Source organism: Acanthisitta chloris, unplaced genomic scaffold (assembly GCF_000695815.1).
Source record: "Acanthisitta chloris isolate BGI_N310 unplaced genomic scaffold, ASM69581v1 scaffold17103, whole genome shotgun sequence".
NCBI lineage: Eukaryota > Metazoa > Chordata > Aves > Passeriformes > Acanthisittidae > Acanthisitta > Acanthisitta chloris.
Window position 1 is genome coordinate 6,192 of NW_008665575.1, and position 17,174 is coordinate 23,365.

At 40.5% G+C, this 17,174-nt stretch overlaps 1 protein-coding gene across 1 annotated transcript in view; it reads left to right on the top strand.

Moving 5' to 3' along the window:
* Positions 1-2,161: 2,161 nt before the first annotated feature.
* Positions 2,162-17,174, top strand: part of LOC103799489 (von Willebrand factor D and EGF domain-containing protein-like) — a gene marked incomplete at both ends in the record, with an annotated part of 31,855 nt that continues 16,842 nt past the window's right edge. Inside the window, 3 exons of the mRNA XM_009071814.1 lie at positions 2,162-2,390; positions 4,989-5,221; positions 16,299-16,434. Of these exons, the coding sequence (XP_009070062.1) occupies positions 2,162-2,390; positions 4,989-5,221; positions 16,299-16,434 (598 nt within the window). The remainder of the gene's footprint in view (positions 2,391-4,988; positions 5,222-16,298; positions 16,435-17,174) is intronic.

The following is a 17,174-nucleotide window of genomic DNA, read 5'->3' on the forward strand; positions in this document are numbered from 1 at the left end:
GTGGTACAAACCACCATCAAGGTGCACTGCCTGCATTTTAATGTCATTTCAAAAATAATATTCCAGTGCAGCAGCCTTGGCTCACACATGCAGGGGCAGTGAAGTTTGCAGCTTCCTTGAGTAAGAGGCAATTCAAGGTGCAAGTATCTCATCCAGAAGATGTGTATGAAGCAGAGACCACTGAGCTCCAGTTGCTGTCCTCTCTGCTCCTGTGCTTCTCTGGATGTTCTTTTCTCTACTCCTGGGTCATTACAAGTGTATGCTCATAAACATCCTTTGAGAACATGCTACTTCACAACAGATCTCACACTCTAGGTCAGAAGTTCACCAGGATGCAACGAATTCCTGTCATCTGTATTTTTCCCAGCACAGAAAACACCTGTGGCCCTTAAAGCTATAAATAAATAAACAGAAGAAGCCTCACAAAAAGTTATGCACAGCATGGCTTTTAAAGAAAGGAAGGGAAGGGATTGGTCTGAAATTCCACCTAAAAACATTTTCATGTTGATCCCCTCTTCTCCTTTGTTAACTCAATGTCAGAACACTGCTCCTTCATGGGAACCTGCTGCACTGTGCAAGCTCCAGCACCTTCTGCAGGAACACCAGGACTCCAAACAGGAGGGCAGGGGCAGCTCTTCTGCTGCCACATTTCAGGGGGAGAAAGAAGCTTTGGACAATTTCAGTGGTGCCTCTCTGGAATCCTTGTTTTCAGAAGCCTGACAATAACGAGGTTCAAATGGAAATCAGACTGTGTCATGTCATATTCTTGATTTTCTTCAAATACCTTTCCTTTTCTATGTGTGTCCCCCCACTCCCCTGTCCCTGTTTTCTGGCTCATATAGCTCACAGGTACAATTCAAATGGCAGGAGGGCACTGGAGCATGGCTTAATAAGTTTATCCTTTGACTTTCACCGTTTCCCCTGCTGTCACAAACAACTTTTGATCTTAAAAGTGAAGCAGCAAACCTGGGCCAATGGGAAAAAATGGTGAGGCTTTTTTTTCAATGTGATTTATAGCCAAATGCTCACACTGGGAGGAGTTGGACTAGTAAAAGATACCTCTAGATGAAGAAATTCAAAGTGATGGCAGCAGTCACGCTCTGCTGAATATGACTGATATATCAGGGTAAATTATTGTCAGTATTTGAGAATAATTTTCAAACCGTAGCTCAACTATCTCTATGCTTTGCATATTGGCAAGTGCTAGGTAATGGTGCAGAATAACGAGTCACCATTGTAATTGGCTTTGTATATTTAATAAGGCTCTGATTATACCTAATCTCCTCGCTGAGATACTTAAATTACAGACAGCTTTGGAGAATCACATCCCTTTAGTCAGTGGAAAGAGCCTAACAGGTACAGAGGGCAGGGCAGATCTGAGATGCTTGAAGATCCATCTGTAAGTTGGGAAGGGGAAATCAGTCTCTCCAGGCCATGACTTAAAATGCTGTCATTTAAACCACTTAGGCTCAATGCCTTCTGCTTTGTGATTTCCTGCATTCAGAGTATTGAGGGAATTTGTTAATAGATAAAAGCCTGAAAGTAAAAAAAAAAAAAAAAAACAACAAACGCCCCAAAGAAACAAAAAACACAAGAAAATTTGATGAAATTATGCATCTCTTGCACACATGTTTTTTGTACATCCTGCATATGTGTCTCTTATTAAGAATGAAGTAGAGGTCCAGGCCCCAAAGACGTGCCCAGTAGGTACTGGAAGGGTAGGGCTGAAGCTGTAGCTGTTTTGCTACATGTGCTGGGGTGTGATGCTCTGAGCATGTGTCCTGCTTCAGGATGGTCCTAACACCTTTTTGCCCCTCAATGCTGTCAGCCTTTGCTTTCCCCTGCCACAGATGAACGGGTGCAGCCACCAGCTGATGTAGTGCAGTGCATGCTCCCCAGGGAAGGGATCTAGCCTGTTTACAGGCTTTCATCTTTTTCATACAAACCAGAGGAAAATACTTTGGAATCCAGTTATTGTGGTTTTGAGAATTTTATCTGTGTAAAATCACCTCTCTAAACCAAGCAAGCCATTTTCATCCTCACCTATCCAGCTTTTTCACTGACCCTTCAGGTTTACCACACTCAAGTTCTTGGATTTTACTGATTCTCCACGGAGTCTTATCCACTTGCTGTAAACGGTTTCTTTTTTGTGCATCCTCAGGTGAATAAATGTGGGACACAAGCTCCAGTGTGGCTGTCACTGAAGTCTGAATCCCTACCTGTTCCTGGGGAGAGCAAGAGGCTCACAGCCTGTGCTACTTGGCAGGTCTTCTTCGGGGGCACCAAGGACTGCTGCTTTTTTCGGATACCCATCGCTGTCCGGAACTGTGGTGAATTCTTTGTGTATCTCCTGCAGCCTACTCAAGGATGCATGGGCTACTGTGCAGAAGGTGAGGATCAGTAAAGTATTTATCAATAAGATTACTTATGCCTCTCAGGCTGAGTGTTCAAAGGTCCTGGTGTTGCAATGCACATCTCGGTGACCTTGCGAGTCAAGCATCACTCCCAGTAAGACACAGACCGTGTAGAAAATAAATCAGTGGCACTCCAAGGTGTTCCTGAAGAATAGCTCTTATTACCAGTGCGAAATGTAATCTGGTGTGTGTTACTGAAGCGTTCTTTGCTTGGTTACAGCTCACATGTAACCTTTCCTACTGTCTTTGCCTCCACTTTGACTTGAAGTTGCACAGGTAGCGAGCGGAGGCATCTTGGCTGTATTGAGGTATTGTATCCAGGATACTGTCTCTAAGGTTTGTTCTTATCTGTAATAATCCAGTATCCCCCCTACCACCCCCCCCCAGAAAAAAGAATCTGAAACTCTGTAAGGAAAAAGAAAAAACCCAAACTGATAAAATCTTTTTCATGACATTTATATAATTGTTCTCGTCAGAAATAATTTTCAGCCTGCTACAAGAGCTGTAACCTCTGTTCGGTAGCTAGGAAACAAAGCAAAAGCAGAAAGCAATTGCTCATTCAGTTAAACCTTCTGAACTTTGGAGCATGTTCAGGTGCATATAGATTTCATCAGAAAAGACACTTCTTTCTCCAAATGAAAAAATTACTTTTATACATTCCTTTCAGCGTTTTTGGACAGAGACACGACACACTGAGAAACTAGGGTTATCAGCTTTCAGGCAGGCAAAATCCAAGCTTGAATAAATTTTAAAGAGAAAGATATCTATTTTCTTATCTTTATCAATATTTTAACATTCCCACATGAAGAAGAGGAAGGAAGAAAGGCTCAAAGAATATGAGATTAATTCACTATTTGAAATTAAAAAAAAATACCCATTAAAATAAATGAAACAGATTCTTCTCAGAAATTACTTTTTAACTGAATAGAGTAATTTTTCAGTGAAAGCTTGACTTTTTTATAAACTATAAGAATTCCACTCCCCTTGTTCAAAGGATTTTTTTTCCAATACATTTTGGGTGATTAATTTTGTCCTTTCTGTTGATCCATACCTGTTTAGTGATGTAATCTGCCTGCATTTTTTTATGAAAGAAATCTTATCCCTTCCCATCTATCCCAAACCAATGACTTTCTGCCTTTTTCTTACCACTGCTGTTGAAACTTCTACCTTTTTCACAGGCATTTCAGTGAGGTCCAGCCCTCCTGAGTCTTCAACTTCTTGTCTTTAGGATTTTTATGCAGTGCTACATGTTGGATAGAAAATACCCAAAGCTGAAGATTTTTCTGGAGCTTTTTACTTTGCTATCTTAATTTCAGCTGTAAATATTGCATCACAGGAGTCTCTACACAGTCCCAAAGCCAGATCCAGCTGGCATTGTCACGGCTCTGTGCTAGGGTCAATTCCCCAGCCCTTTCTGCTGGAGGCTTGAGAGCAAGACACTGGTCAGCACTTCTGAGCTGCAAAACAAAAATGAATTTAAAGCTTCATAACTTGGCAGATAGGACACGGCTGGGAAAAGCAGCATTTGTGTTTGCAATTCTGCTCACGTCCTCCCATGAGCTGATCACCTAACTTTGTCCTTCTGGAATAATTTCCTGCAGAAAGTCATGATGTGAGCCACAGTGTGAGGCAGATTCTCTTAGAAACAAAATAGAAAAGGGTATAAACAACTGGCCCATATTCGTATTTATGTAACTTGTTTCTGTTTCTTACCCTTTGCCATTTGCCCTGGATGGTTGTTAACATATTGGCTCCCTGTTGTGCTGTAACAGCTTCACACTTTACTCTCTTGGGTTCCCACAGTATTTCCATGCTACTCCAAAAAAAGTTACTTAATTTATCTTTTCAAAGCATCTGAACTTGCTTCATGTTCCACTTGAGTCCAGGTCTCTAGAGATGAAAGAACATCGCCCTACACTATTATACATCTTTTTGTTTCTACTTTCTAGGTGAGTTTAACAGGAAGAAAGAATTCAGACTTCATTACTTGTTGAAGCCTACAGAAAGCAGGCTGTATTTTTAGAGCAGTGGCATTATTCTGGGCAGAGGGAGACTATATTGAGCAGACCTAGCCTAGATACATCCCAAAAGAGCCTGGAAAGGTTCTTCACAGCATGGCATTATGGGCTGGGTGCTCTCTGAGAGTCAGTTTACCTCTGCAACATAATGATTTCTCATATCTCTTCTGTTCTTATTGCAAAACTTGGATCAAAAGGCTGTGCTTCAGGGAAATGCAAAGCTGATGGCCTTTGCCAGAGTAATTAATTTGTATTAATCTGAGTGCTTCACTTCAATAACATTTCTCTAACTGCAAAATGAAAAAACCCTCCACACGCACACAAAAAAAAGCAGGTCAAATATTATAGCAACAATGGGTAGTCAGAACACAATTAGCGATTTTTGCATTTCATATGAAATACATTTTCTTGCTTGCATAGTTAAGAACCAAATCACAGGAATATAAAATGTAGTTTCTCCCATGTTTAGTTATATTGACACCTTCTTGTTAGGTGAACAATTGTAAAGTTATAATAACATTTTGTGCTACATCCTTCTTTTGTTTCCCTCTTCCAGACAAGCTCATAAGACTGGCTTTGCAACCAGTGATAACTCCTGAGCTCGTGCAAGGTCGTGTCCACCTCAAGTGCACTTACAGCCACTCCTCCTCCAAACCACCACTGCAGTATGTGGTGGTTTGGTCACACATCTCCACCCCTGGCAAGAGAGAGCAGATCCATCGTGAGACCACCCTGCAGTTGTTTTCCTACATCGAGATGGATGGCACAAATCTCAGATTGGGAGACACGGTAATGCTACCTCACCTTCAGCAAAAAAGGTCAAAATCTCAGGGGCATCAAATCAATTTCTTAATTCTCTATTGTGTTTTTATTAGTGCTGCTCCTCACTATACTTAACAACCACTGCACAAAACAAATTACTGAAACACTTTTGCAACAAGATTTTTAAATAACATTAACCAGATTCGAGACCTGTAACACTTCTTTGAATTGCAGGGAGTTTACTGAGAGTATTTTACTACTTTCTAAAGGCAACGTGAGTATTTGCACTTACATTACAGCTTGAATGCTGTGAAGTTTGTATAAGTGGTAGGTACATGTGCCTGAGCCAATTTTTGCTTAGTACTTTTTGTACCTTGCAGCAGTGAGAATTTGCAGTAGAGGCAAGCTCAGCTATATGCACTCAGTAATTTTTATATCCATGGACCAGAGATACAATAACATCTTTTCACAGAAAAGAAAAGATGGTACATTTTAAAATGGAGGGAGGTTTATTTTATGGTCTCTTTCATGGTATTCTGCCTCTCTGATTCCAAATTCTTGGTTCAATAGCATGCTGAAAGATAGAGTTCATTATAAAACAATCTTTAAGAAGCATATTTGATGGCTTACATAGCAACACAGATCTAGTTTCAACATCAGCAACAGCAAAACAGAAACCAATACAAGACGTGAAAAAAAGATTGACTTCTGTACAAATTCATGGCCTTTCATGGTACAGAAACAAGACTTAAAAAGTTAAATCAGGTTCCTAGCTTTTATAGGCAGAGGGCTATTAGTGATGCTACAACAAACCGAAAGAATAAACAGGACTAATGGTCCTGTGTTAAAAGTAGGCTGGAAATAGGCTTGGCATTTTGCAGCTCTTCTTTGAAATCATGGAACCGTAGAATAACAGGTTGGAAGGGACCTCAAGCATCATCTGGTCTAAACTGTCTTGGCAAAAGCACAGTCTAGACAAGGCAGCCCAGCACCCTGTTCTGCTGAACATGAAAAGTGTCCGATGCTGGGGAATCCACCACTCCCCTAGGGACTTTATTCCAAAGGCTGATTGTTCTCATTGCACAAAAATTTCCCTTTTGTGACTAATCAGAATTTTCCCTCGTCTTTTCCATGTGACTTCTTGTAAAAAGGGAGTCTCCATCTTCTTTGTAGGCAGTCTGCTGAGTTCTCCTCTCAGCCTTCTTTTCTCAAGTCTGAATAAATCCAGTTCTCTTAGCCTTTCCTCACATGTCAGCCTCCCAGGACTTGGATCATCTCTGTGGCCCTTTTCTGTACCCTTTCCAGCTTGTCCATATCTTTTTTCTCGTATTGTGGTGATCAAAACTGAAGACAGTATTCCAGATGTTGCCTGAGAAGCACTGAGTAGTGGGACAATGACTTCTTTATCTCTGCTAGTGATGCCTTTGTTGATGCAGTTTGGTATTGTGTTGATTTTCTTTGCCACAGTAGCACACTGATCACTCATATTGAGCTTGGTGTCCACCAGGACACCCAGGTGCCTTTCCACAGAGCTGCTCTCCAGCCAAGTGGGTCTCAGCCTGTGCAGCTGCCCTCCAGCCAAGTGGGTCTCAGCCTGTGCCACACTCCCAGGTGCAAGACCTTAAGCTTGTCCTTGCTGAATTTCATAAAGTTCTTGTTAGCCCACTCTTCCAGCCTACCCAGGTCTTCCTCCAGCTGACTCTTCCTCCCCAGATGTCCATTTCCCCACTCAGTTTGATATCAGCAAACTCTGTCAGGGTACACTTGATCCCACCTTCCAGATCACTTATGAAGATATTAACGTTAGGCCCAATATCTCTCTGCTCTGGTTGGCCTGACTTATTCCCCAGTTGGTTGCAATGGCTGAGCATTGCCACTTTGGACTCCATCCCTGAGTCCTTCAGTTTAATCCCCACCTCACTGAGTTGTCCACACTGCTGCCAAAGATTCCTGTGCCTCTTCTAGGCAGGTGTATCCTATCCTTCCCTGGACAGATGTTTAAGATATTGAAGAAATTATTCTAAATCTTCTTTTTTTACAGTTCTTGAAGGGATGAATCATTTATAACAGCAGCACAATCTAGACCTCATAATTATGCCTCCTGAGTTCAGAATCTGACTGATGTTGCCCTCACATACTCTAACACGAGGCAGACGATTCTGCCAGTTGAAGACAAGTTTGTGTTATGAAGAGATATTTTCATCAAAATAATTTCACTTGCAATCACTTCAAATCTAGTTTTAACAATCCTGAGGGATTCAGAGAAAATATAGTTCTGTTAACTAGTAGCATTGCCAAATCTTTATAAGACCATTTTTATTATATTAAGTTTTCAGTAAGCCCTTCTTTGTCCTCTGCTGAAACTACGTGTTTAATTTAGTGGGTTTAGTGAGACTAAAATGTTCTCTTCCTTGTGAGATTTTTTTAAAGGTCTTCATGGCCTATTTGACTAATTGTAATTATCCATAAATCACTGTGTGTGAAAATCAAGTGAAGAAGCCTCAGCTTTAACTGAGAATTCAGTTTTACAGTATCGAGATTAGAAAAAGCATTTCACTGTGTTTGCCATCCCAGTCTTGGTGTCTAATAAGAGTCAGAAAGGAGAAGACTCACCTCCAGTGGTGTAAATCTGAAGAAATTTAGCCTTGTTAGGGTTACCCCAGAGGAAAAGTGATGCTGCTGAAGGGAGAATCACACCCTGAGCACCAAACTCTGCTGCACAAAGGCAGTTGGTAATTGCCATCTGCCCATGAAAGATACAGGTGAAAGGCTTCTGTTTTGGATAGCTTCAAAGGACAGGTCCCCACTCACAAAAGCCACATTAGAGAGGAGACAATGAATCAGGGACACTTTCCAGTTCTTTTTTGTCCATGCATAGCCCACTGGCAACATCCCCAGGGCTGCGCACTGTCAGGTTGCACGAGTGGCATTCAGAGCAGAATTTGTCCCTCAGGACACAAAATTTGTCCCCTAGCACACAGAATTTGCAGTGTTTTTAGAACTGCTTGCATGTCTTAACCTTTTTAACTCTTCATCTCTACCTGCACAATAACCTGCCTTTGGTCTTAATGGATTCATAACCATCCTCTTTGTTTATTTCTTGATAAAAAAACTACAGGCAAGCAAGAATTTTTTTTTAAATCACCTTTTTGGTGATTGATACCTACACTATATTTTGTATCTGTCAAAATGCCTCCAGGTGGTTGGTCAGTCACATAATGGGATAGCTATTGATATATTTTAATACACAGTCAAACCTTAGAGAAGAGTTGAGATTTACCAGCCAACGTTCTTGAACTTGTATTGACTAAACAGCCAGTTATTTTTTAATAGTCATCATGTGTCCATTTTTACCCACATCTTTGGGCTCCAATTTAGTTATTTCAGACAGTAATATTGGCAGCATAATGTTTACTATTGCAGCCTTAAATAAATCTATAACATGCCACTATTTCTATATAAACTCTGAAAGAAGCCTACTCCATCTGATATGAAAATCCTGGCATTCCTAAGCCTTATTTATGTGATAGTGACAGAGGTCACTTCATTCCTTGAGGCGCAGCCATCTATAAATTAGAGCAGCACACTGTGAGTAATGAGTTATGCTAAGAAAGAGAGGCGTTTAGAAGAAAACTGTGCAGATTTTGCTCAGCACAGCAATCCAAAAGTTCACATGGTGAGGAGCAATTGTCACCGTACATAAACCATGATGCTCATTGTAAAACAAGAATGTTTAAGTAAAACAGGTCCTTCTGAGCTCTGTGATAGAAGTGGCTGCTTTGCATGGCTCCCTGCAACAGCAAAAGATTATACCCCAGTCAAAACCACTGCAAATTAGTGCCTTAATATATAAAATAACTATTTTTCACTCATAAGGGAAAGGGTGTGAAATTTCAAAGAATGGTCTGGATTGGAAGAGACCCCAAAGATCATCCATTTCCAATTCCCCTTCCATAAACACCTTCCACTAGACCGGGTTGCTCAGAGCTCCATCCAACCTGTCCTTAGATACCTCTAGTGATAGGGCAAGAGACCTTGCTGCCCTGTTGTTCTTGGCACTTAAAGAAAACCAGGTCTTGGAGAGCACTTAGTCCTCATCTCTGAGGGAAATAAGATCTTTGTCCTATTACCAACACTTCTAATAGCAAAGGTCCCATTTCATCTCAGAGGAGAGAAGAAGCTGCTGATCTCATGCAGAAGCCCATACTAGATGAAGGATCCAGTACCTTTAGCTTACACTTAGCATAGACAGGAAATCCCTGGCACATGGGCTCATAAAAGTTAAATCGTATCAAGTGCATTACTGTGTATATACTCAAGCACTTAGAAGGTCATTGTTAGGGTTTGCCCCTTCTCCTCTCCCAAACTAATAAGCTCTAAGCTTATGGAGCCCCAGGCAGCACTGACACTTAGCATCTCTCCTATTTGATGACTTCATGCTCTCAGCACAGCTCTCACTGACTCAGGCTTTGCCACTTCACCATTCAGATAGCTGCACTGGCATCTGAACTGCAAAGTGGCAAAGTGGCATTTTCCCCTGTGTAAATACTAATCCATCCCAACCACTGGACTTGACAAAAACAACAACAGAAATAGGAAGACCTGCCTATTTATAGGTCGTGCCTGAGTTTGCAATTTCTTTCTCAACCTTCAGGTAGAAAATGAGGAGCAACCCTGCAGAAATAGAGCTCAGGGTGGAATTGAACTTAAAGCAGAAAGGGTCAGAGAGATGATGAGCAAAACTCTGCAGATGATAAAACACCTTACTACTACCCTGGGAAAATTTCCTTCCTTAGCAGAATAATGACCTATAGTCTGCTTCACATACTGTTTGACCATTTGACAACTGGGAAGAGCTGCCTTCTTTATATACAGCAAGTAGTAAAGTGAGTTGAGCTGGACTTCCCTCAGTGTCAGGTCACACTGCTGCACTGGCTCCCTCCCTTCCGCAGCCAACAGCCCATCACCAGGAGAGATTTGTGTTCTAAAGCTTTAAGGTCTAGTTCATTAATTAAATCAAAGTCAGATTCTCCCTACTTTCCCCTTCCTGCTAACCCTTCTGGAAAACCTTTCCAAAGACTTTGTTCCTACCCCTTTCTGCAAATACCTACAGCCAGATCATTTCCTCGAGCTAATGAGAACTATTTTTCTTTTCCTCCAGGTTCCCTAGAAATGTCATCCTTCAGTTCTGCTCATCCTTTGCTCTTTTCATCAGGGCTGTAAACCAGAGCTCCCTCCTACACACACTCCCAGCTCCCTGCAGAGTGGCGACTCCAGGTTTTTCTAACCCCAGCCCATTAGTGTTTAATGGAGCAGACAATAGCAGCTCAATGCCTTGAGAGCCATCACGAGACACCTTTCACCTGGCATGATGATTCTCTGCCCAACCCTTCATCTGCAAGCCATGAGTGCTACCAAGTTACTCTTACCCTTACAGCCCTAGCCTGCCTTCTGACATGGGTGGTGTAGCTATAGGAGGGTAGATTCAATCCTGAAGTTAATAATCACCCCAGTTTAGGCACCCTCATCTTAACAGACTTCCTGCGTGCAGACTTCCCTCCCAGAGAACAGGGAGAAGTGGGTAACCCTAAATGTTCTTTATGTTGAGAAGGGATCTTCCCACAGGTGAAAGACATAAATTACTGACTGGATCAGCACCCCTGAATGCCTCCATCTACTTTTTACTCTAGACTTTCCTCTCCTACTCAGATGCATCTGGCTGTATGTGGTCTTTGAAAGCTCACTACCAGTAAAATTCAATATTTCAGCTGTAAGCCATTGCTGTTATCACTGTGAGGTCTCTGGCACTGCAATACAGCTCAAGTGCTTGCTGAAGAGATGAGAAATGGGTATCTGGTCCACCTGGCTGTAAGCTGTACACATGTCCTGTCCTTCCCAATGGAGTGTCCCACCCTCAGGACATAGACTGCACTGGGAGAGGAAGCAGGAACTGCAGCCAGGGATTGGCACCTCTATTTGCTTTTATCTGCTGATTGTTTAGCTAAAACATTCAAGCAGTCATGATGGGCAGACACAAGCCCAGTACTCCCATCTGCCAGGTCTCCCTGTTTTGGGGACAAGTGCCGTTCCCCTTGAGAGAATTTTTGAGATGTGTGGTGGCAACATTTCTGCCAGTGCTTTGAGAAGCCTGTGCCTGAGGCTGGCACCTGTTTGAGAGTTATCTGGCAAACCTAGGAGCCTTCACTGGTACCTGACTGATGAGCAGGGATGGGTTTTGAGCACACAAGTGTCTCCTCTTTGGACTTTGAGTACCCAATCCTTTGTATGAGCAAATGGCAATGCTGGACGCACTGGCAGACCTCCCCCTCCATGTCTCAGCCTCCATTCCCCACACTACATTCAAAAGGGATAAACTGGAGGTGTTTTTATGTTCAAAATGAGTATAAACAACTGATTTGGGGGAGCTTTGAATTCTGAGACCTCTGGAGAAAAAAACAAACCCAGACTTTCAATGTACAAACGCTTAGGGAGAAATTTGTTGGAGGTGGTGACAGGTTTTAGGATTAAAATATTCTCACAGAATAAGACTTTCAATGTACAAACGCTTAGAGAGAAATTTGTTGGAGATGGTGACAGATTTTAGGATTAAAATATTCTCACAGAATTTCTCAGAGCTATGTGACCCTCACCCAATTAATGACTGAATTCTGCTTTTAGCTAAATAAGCTGCTTTTGGGGTTCATATCAAAATGGGAAAGAATCTGACTGAGTCCATGCAAGGGTGGTAGTCTGATCCAACACACAGAAAAGGAGACATTTCTTAGCTAAAAGGACATTTTTTGACCAAAACTTTGTGCCTAGTAGAAAGGAGACATTTCTTAGATAAAAGGACCTTTTTTGACCAAAACTTTGTGCCTAGTAGTAGTTTCTGCCTATGGAAAGATCTGCCAGCACATGGGGAAAAGGTTGCAGCCCATGCTGAGAAGCAAACTGGTCATCCTGTCTGAGGGCACCCTTACAATTCTGTTCCTTTAAAAGGGATTATGAACAATTATAATTTGATTTTTTTAACAGATCCATTGAGTTTGTGGAAAAATACTGCCTAACTTGTCAGGGCCATCAGCATACTGCTGTCAGTGATGCTTTTATCTCTGTGCTTTAAAAAGGCTGCATCCTGAGATAGGCAGAGGGGGGGAGAGAAGAGAAAGAAGAAGTTGATTACTGAACTGAAGAAAAAAGAGCTAGTATTTAGCTGAAGGCAAAAAAAAAATTCCCTCCTTAGAATGACTATCATCATAATTATGTGACAAACTGTCAACCTGTAGCTCAGTAGCTGGTGAACATATCTGCTGACTGTGAAGTGTGCACCTAACAAGGTAAAGGCACTACAAGTGGAGGAACAATATAAAAGACAGAAGTAAAATGTAGCTTGTGATGGCTGTCCATACATTTTGAATTTGCAAAGTTTGTGTTAATCTCCAAAAACTACTGAAGATCTCCAAAAGTAACGAAGATAGAGCTGGAATGGTCTAAGAATATCTCAGTGTATTGTTACTGAGTAAACTTTAATTTGACTGTTCAGTGCTTTATCAATAAAATATCCCTCTAAAATGTATATGTGAGAAAATGCAATGAAGCTGTGTTCTGATATTTCCCAGAATGTCACTTTGGGGAATATCACCAGGCGATGCTTCTATCAGTGTTGGGCATCTTCGTGTGTGATCACCAGGCAATGCCTCTATCAGTGTTGGGCATCTTCGTGTGTGTTCCTGCTGCCTCTCATCACAGCTCCCTCCCTGGCAAAAATACCCCACATGACATGTTCAGGGGGAAGGCTCAGTGTGAACATGTTTGGTTAAAAGCATGGAAGCCAAAAGTGCAAACAGCCCAGTGAGTGCAAATATAGTATCAGCAATGCAGGTGCATATGATCTGTTCAATGAGCTCTGCAAGGGGATCAGGATTATTTATCTTTTGGTAGGGGGAATATATGTTATCTGAACTCTTTCTCTGTTGTCACTGCCTTGTCAGATCCCTATTTTTCAGACTCTCCTGTGGCAGCTGTAGGAGAAGCAGCAGGAGGTAGATCAACGTTTGCCTTCTGCCTTCCCAGCAGAAGAACTGTTTTGCAAAGTCTGTAAGCTGAACACAAGCCTTTAGGGAATGATTGGAGATAATAAATATCTAATGATAACAGGGGCTTATTACCTTGAGGAGACAACGACTTGCTCTCCTTCAGAGGTGAACCAGCTAACTATGAAATATCTGAGGAATTTGAACTGTGAAGTATCCCTGTGAGGTGAGGTCTTGGTCTCTTTTTTCCCCAGTACACCCAGTATGACCTCAGGGCTTCCATCTCGTTAATGTAATAAATGACACCATTTTCACTGGGCCAAACCTGCTGGAGCTGTCTGCAAAAGAGTGAGAAAAATTCTGAAGATAAAAATGACCCAAAAGACACATAAGCCTGGGACTGAGCTGGACTGAAAATAATCCATTTGAAGAGCACAGACAACACTTGTTTTTCCCCATAGCCCTACAAACGACCCTGTATTGCTGGTGGGGAATTTTCGTTGTGTGCAAATGAGTTAGGGCTGAGTATTCTTCAGTTTGGAGGAAACTCAAGATTTAATGGTAACGAAGAGGGATTTTTAGGGTGGTAAAAGAAATATCCTAGGCTGCTAGGCAACTCATGCCCATATGACCACATGAATCTGGGAATATCCTGGTTTTGAGCCTATTTTGCAGCTACCCATGATGAGGGTCATGCATGTGAGAGCTACCAAGAGCAGCATGGCCAGTGAGTGAGGCTGGAAAATCCATCCAAAGGAGTTTATCGCAATGGAAAACAAAATGGATTGGTCCAGTTCCTCCTCGTGGGCTATTTGAAGCTTAAAAAAGGGAGTAGCTATAAATATGTCAGCTGACTATTTGGAATTTGATTTAGTATGTCACAATCTGTTACTCCATTTCCAAGATGAGGTCCTCAAAAAAAAATATTCAGAACTACAGCTTCAGAGTTTATTGTCATTTGCTTTAAGGGAAAAAAAAAAAATCTGTATTTTAATCTTATGATCCTAGAAATTATTTTAGCAACTTAGGTTTTCTGAAGCAAATGAAACATTAAGATGGCAGATGGTGTGCAGGCTCAGCAGAGATAAAGGTTGTGTGGCTGTGCTAGGAATAAAACATAAGTGTCCTGGTACACTGTGTTTGGGGGAGCTTTCTGGTTTGGGGAAATTTTTATTTTATTTTTCTCTTTTACAATATAAACCCTGTAGGCACATCTGTATCATCTTTTATAATGCAATAAGAAAAAAAAAGGAGCTTCTTACATTGATGACAAATTTTCTGAGGCTGAATAATTATCAAACCAATTTACATTGTAAAATAAACTGCTCACAAACAGAATGCAGAGAGAGGATATTTGACACTTGTGTGGACAGAGTGAAGTCTGGGGACCCCAAAGGCAAATGTCCTAATCCTGACAGCAACAGCTAAAATGAGTTAATATCACACACCAAAGTGCTTGAAGAACTGCAAAAGAAAACACATCACAATAATTCAGTGTTATCAATTGTTGAGAGAAAAAACATGTTTCTTTGCTTATTAAATGAATCAAAAAATCTTCCAAATCTCAAGATTTATGCATAAATATGCTTAAAGCCTAAATCCCCAAACTAGATTTCAGTCAAAAGAAAACTTAACCACTCAGAGCAATAGGAAGGTGCATAATTATATGAATGTTATTCAAGAAATGCTATAGCATGTGCTGTTTATTTATTTATTACAGGTCTTTTGCACTGTTTCTGCTTTTACAAGGGACACTCCTGAACAGCAGTCACTGCCTGAAGACAGCAAAGGTTTCTATGCTGGGATTAAGGTAATGCTGATAACCCTGATTTACTTGCTAGGAAATATTTGTCCATACTCTGAAAATCATGATGCAGAAACGTAAGTCCTGATCATTATAACCAGTGCTGCTTTTATGTTCACTTTGAGCAAATGGCTTTCAGTTTGTTTGCAAAACACCCTAAAACACCTTCCAGCACCGTGTACACGTGTGGACACTAATGTACCACAAAGTAGAAGCAAAACTATGTCTTTTAGTAAATGTGTCTCAGAATAGTCTGGTGGTTATGTGTAATGGGATGACACAAACCTGCAAGGATGCAGAATTTTGTTGTAACTAAATCAGAAAAAAAAAGTAAAAGCAAAAAGCAAAAAAAAAAAAAGGACATTTTATCCATCATCTTCTTATGGTCAGGCATTGCAAAATAGAAATTGCTGAAGATAAATTCACACTGAGTGCAGGAACTAGGTCTAATCCCACTCAAGGATTAGGTTGTCATTTTGGCAGTCCAGGAGATTTTGAGATCATCTGAGTATCTAAGGCCAGGTCCTCCAGAAATGGTGTTTGAAAAATCTGGCAGCCCATTCTGGGTGATATTTGAAGATCAGTTTCTGAGGGTTTTTTTGAAACATCAGAATTTCCTGAGGAATGTAAATTCTCATTTCGGACTAGCCGTGAGTGCAGTTTCTGCTCTTGCCCTGGAGAACAGACAGAAATGGCACAACCCAAACTCTCTCCCTGGTGCATGAGCCCCTGAAGCTCTAATATGTTATGTGCAGAGAAATCCTTCTTCCTGCCATAGAGGGAAGGACAACTGGGAAAAAAATTGCACTTCTTTTGCACCTGATGCAGACTACAAACACAGGTTCCATGACCATGAGTTTATGACATACTTTATGCCATGGTATTTCTCCTAGTATCTTGGACTAGGAGCTCCTTTTAACCAGGGATATTAAAAATTAATAAATTCTACAGTATCATGCTATTTTCAAGCTTAATAAAAACCTACTTTGAGATTTGGAGATGAGGAGCAATTATACAATATATACGGAAACTGCAAACATTCTCTTAATTGCCAAGAATGTTAAAGTATATTAACAACAATTTTACCTTATAAAGTTGAAGATCATTCCTACCAAAATTAGTAAGAGGATTATTATGACAGTTATTATTATTTTACAAGCAATTATATATCTTCATAATTGATTAAACCCACTTAAAATTTCATAAATATCAGCGTTGCCTAATTAATGTGTCAAAATGATCTAAAAATTGGTTTTTTTATTTCCAGTTTTTACCAGAATCACTACAAATTGCAGAGGATGGCAAAGAACATGTTTTGACTGTTCTGAGCACAGTGCCCATTGCCTGTCCTGGGAAGGAAGATTCCTGTAAAATTACTTTGCAGCTAAGTACTGAGGATTTGGGTAAGAGTTTTACATATTGACATCAAATTTTTGTGGTTACTTTTTCCAGTATTTAAGTTGCAATGAATTCTAATAGAAAACATAAGGTGTAAATAATAACAAAGGACAGAAGCCATAAAATCAACAAACTAGGCAATATATTTAACTGCAAAATAAAACTGCTGATAATATCAGACAGGTTTTTGAGCAAAAAAAATCCAAAACCATAAATCTGACTAGCAATAACCTGAATGGTAGTCTGTTGAGATTTATGGATGAAATAACTGTGAGTAGAAGAACTTCTTTTAAATTCCAGGAGTATAAATTCTATTTTAAGTTTTTTGTAGCAGCAGTGTTCTTAGGTAGAATAATTTCATTAATTATCAATAAAAGGCTCTCCTGCAGATTTATTATTCAGTAAATGTATACTGAAGCTTCTTTTCTTTCTTTTTTTTTTCTGGCTTACACTTTTTTTTTTACTCAATATAAAAGAAAAAAAATCATTCTTATGCTGATATATTATTCTCTTTCTAAAAGTAATTTTGTTATCTTGAAAAACACTGACAATGTCATTTAGAAAACTCTTGCCCTTTTAATCAGTAAATGCTTTCCTCAGGTCAGTTTGGTGGAGTATCATACCTAACCAAGGGGGTTGTATATATATTTACTTTCCATTTGCACTGAATAAAACATCCAACCATTTTTCCCACAAGGCCTTTATTGCTCTTCTGTAGGTGACTCAATGAGAAAAATGTTCAGAG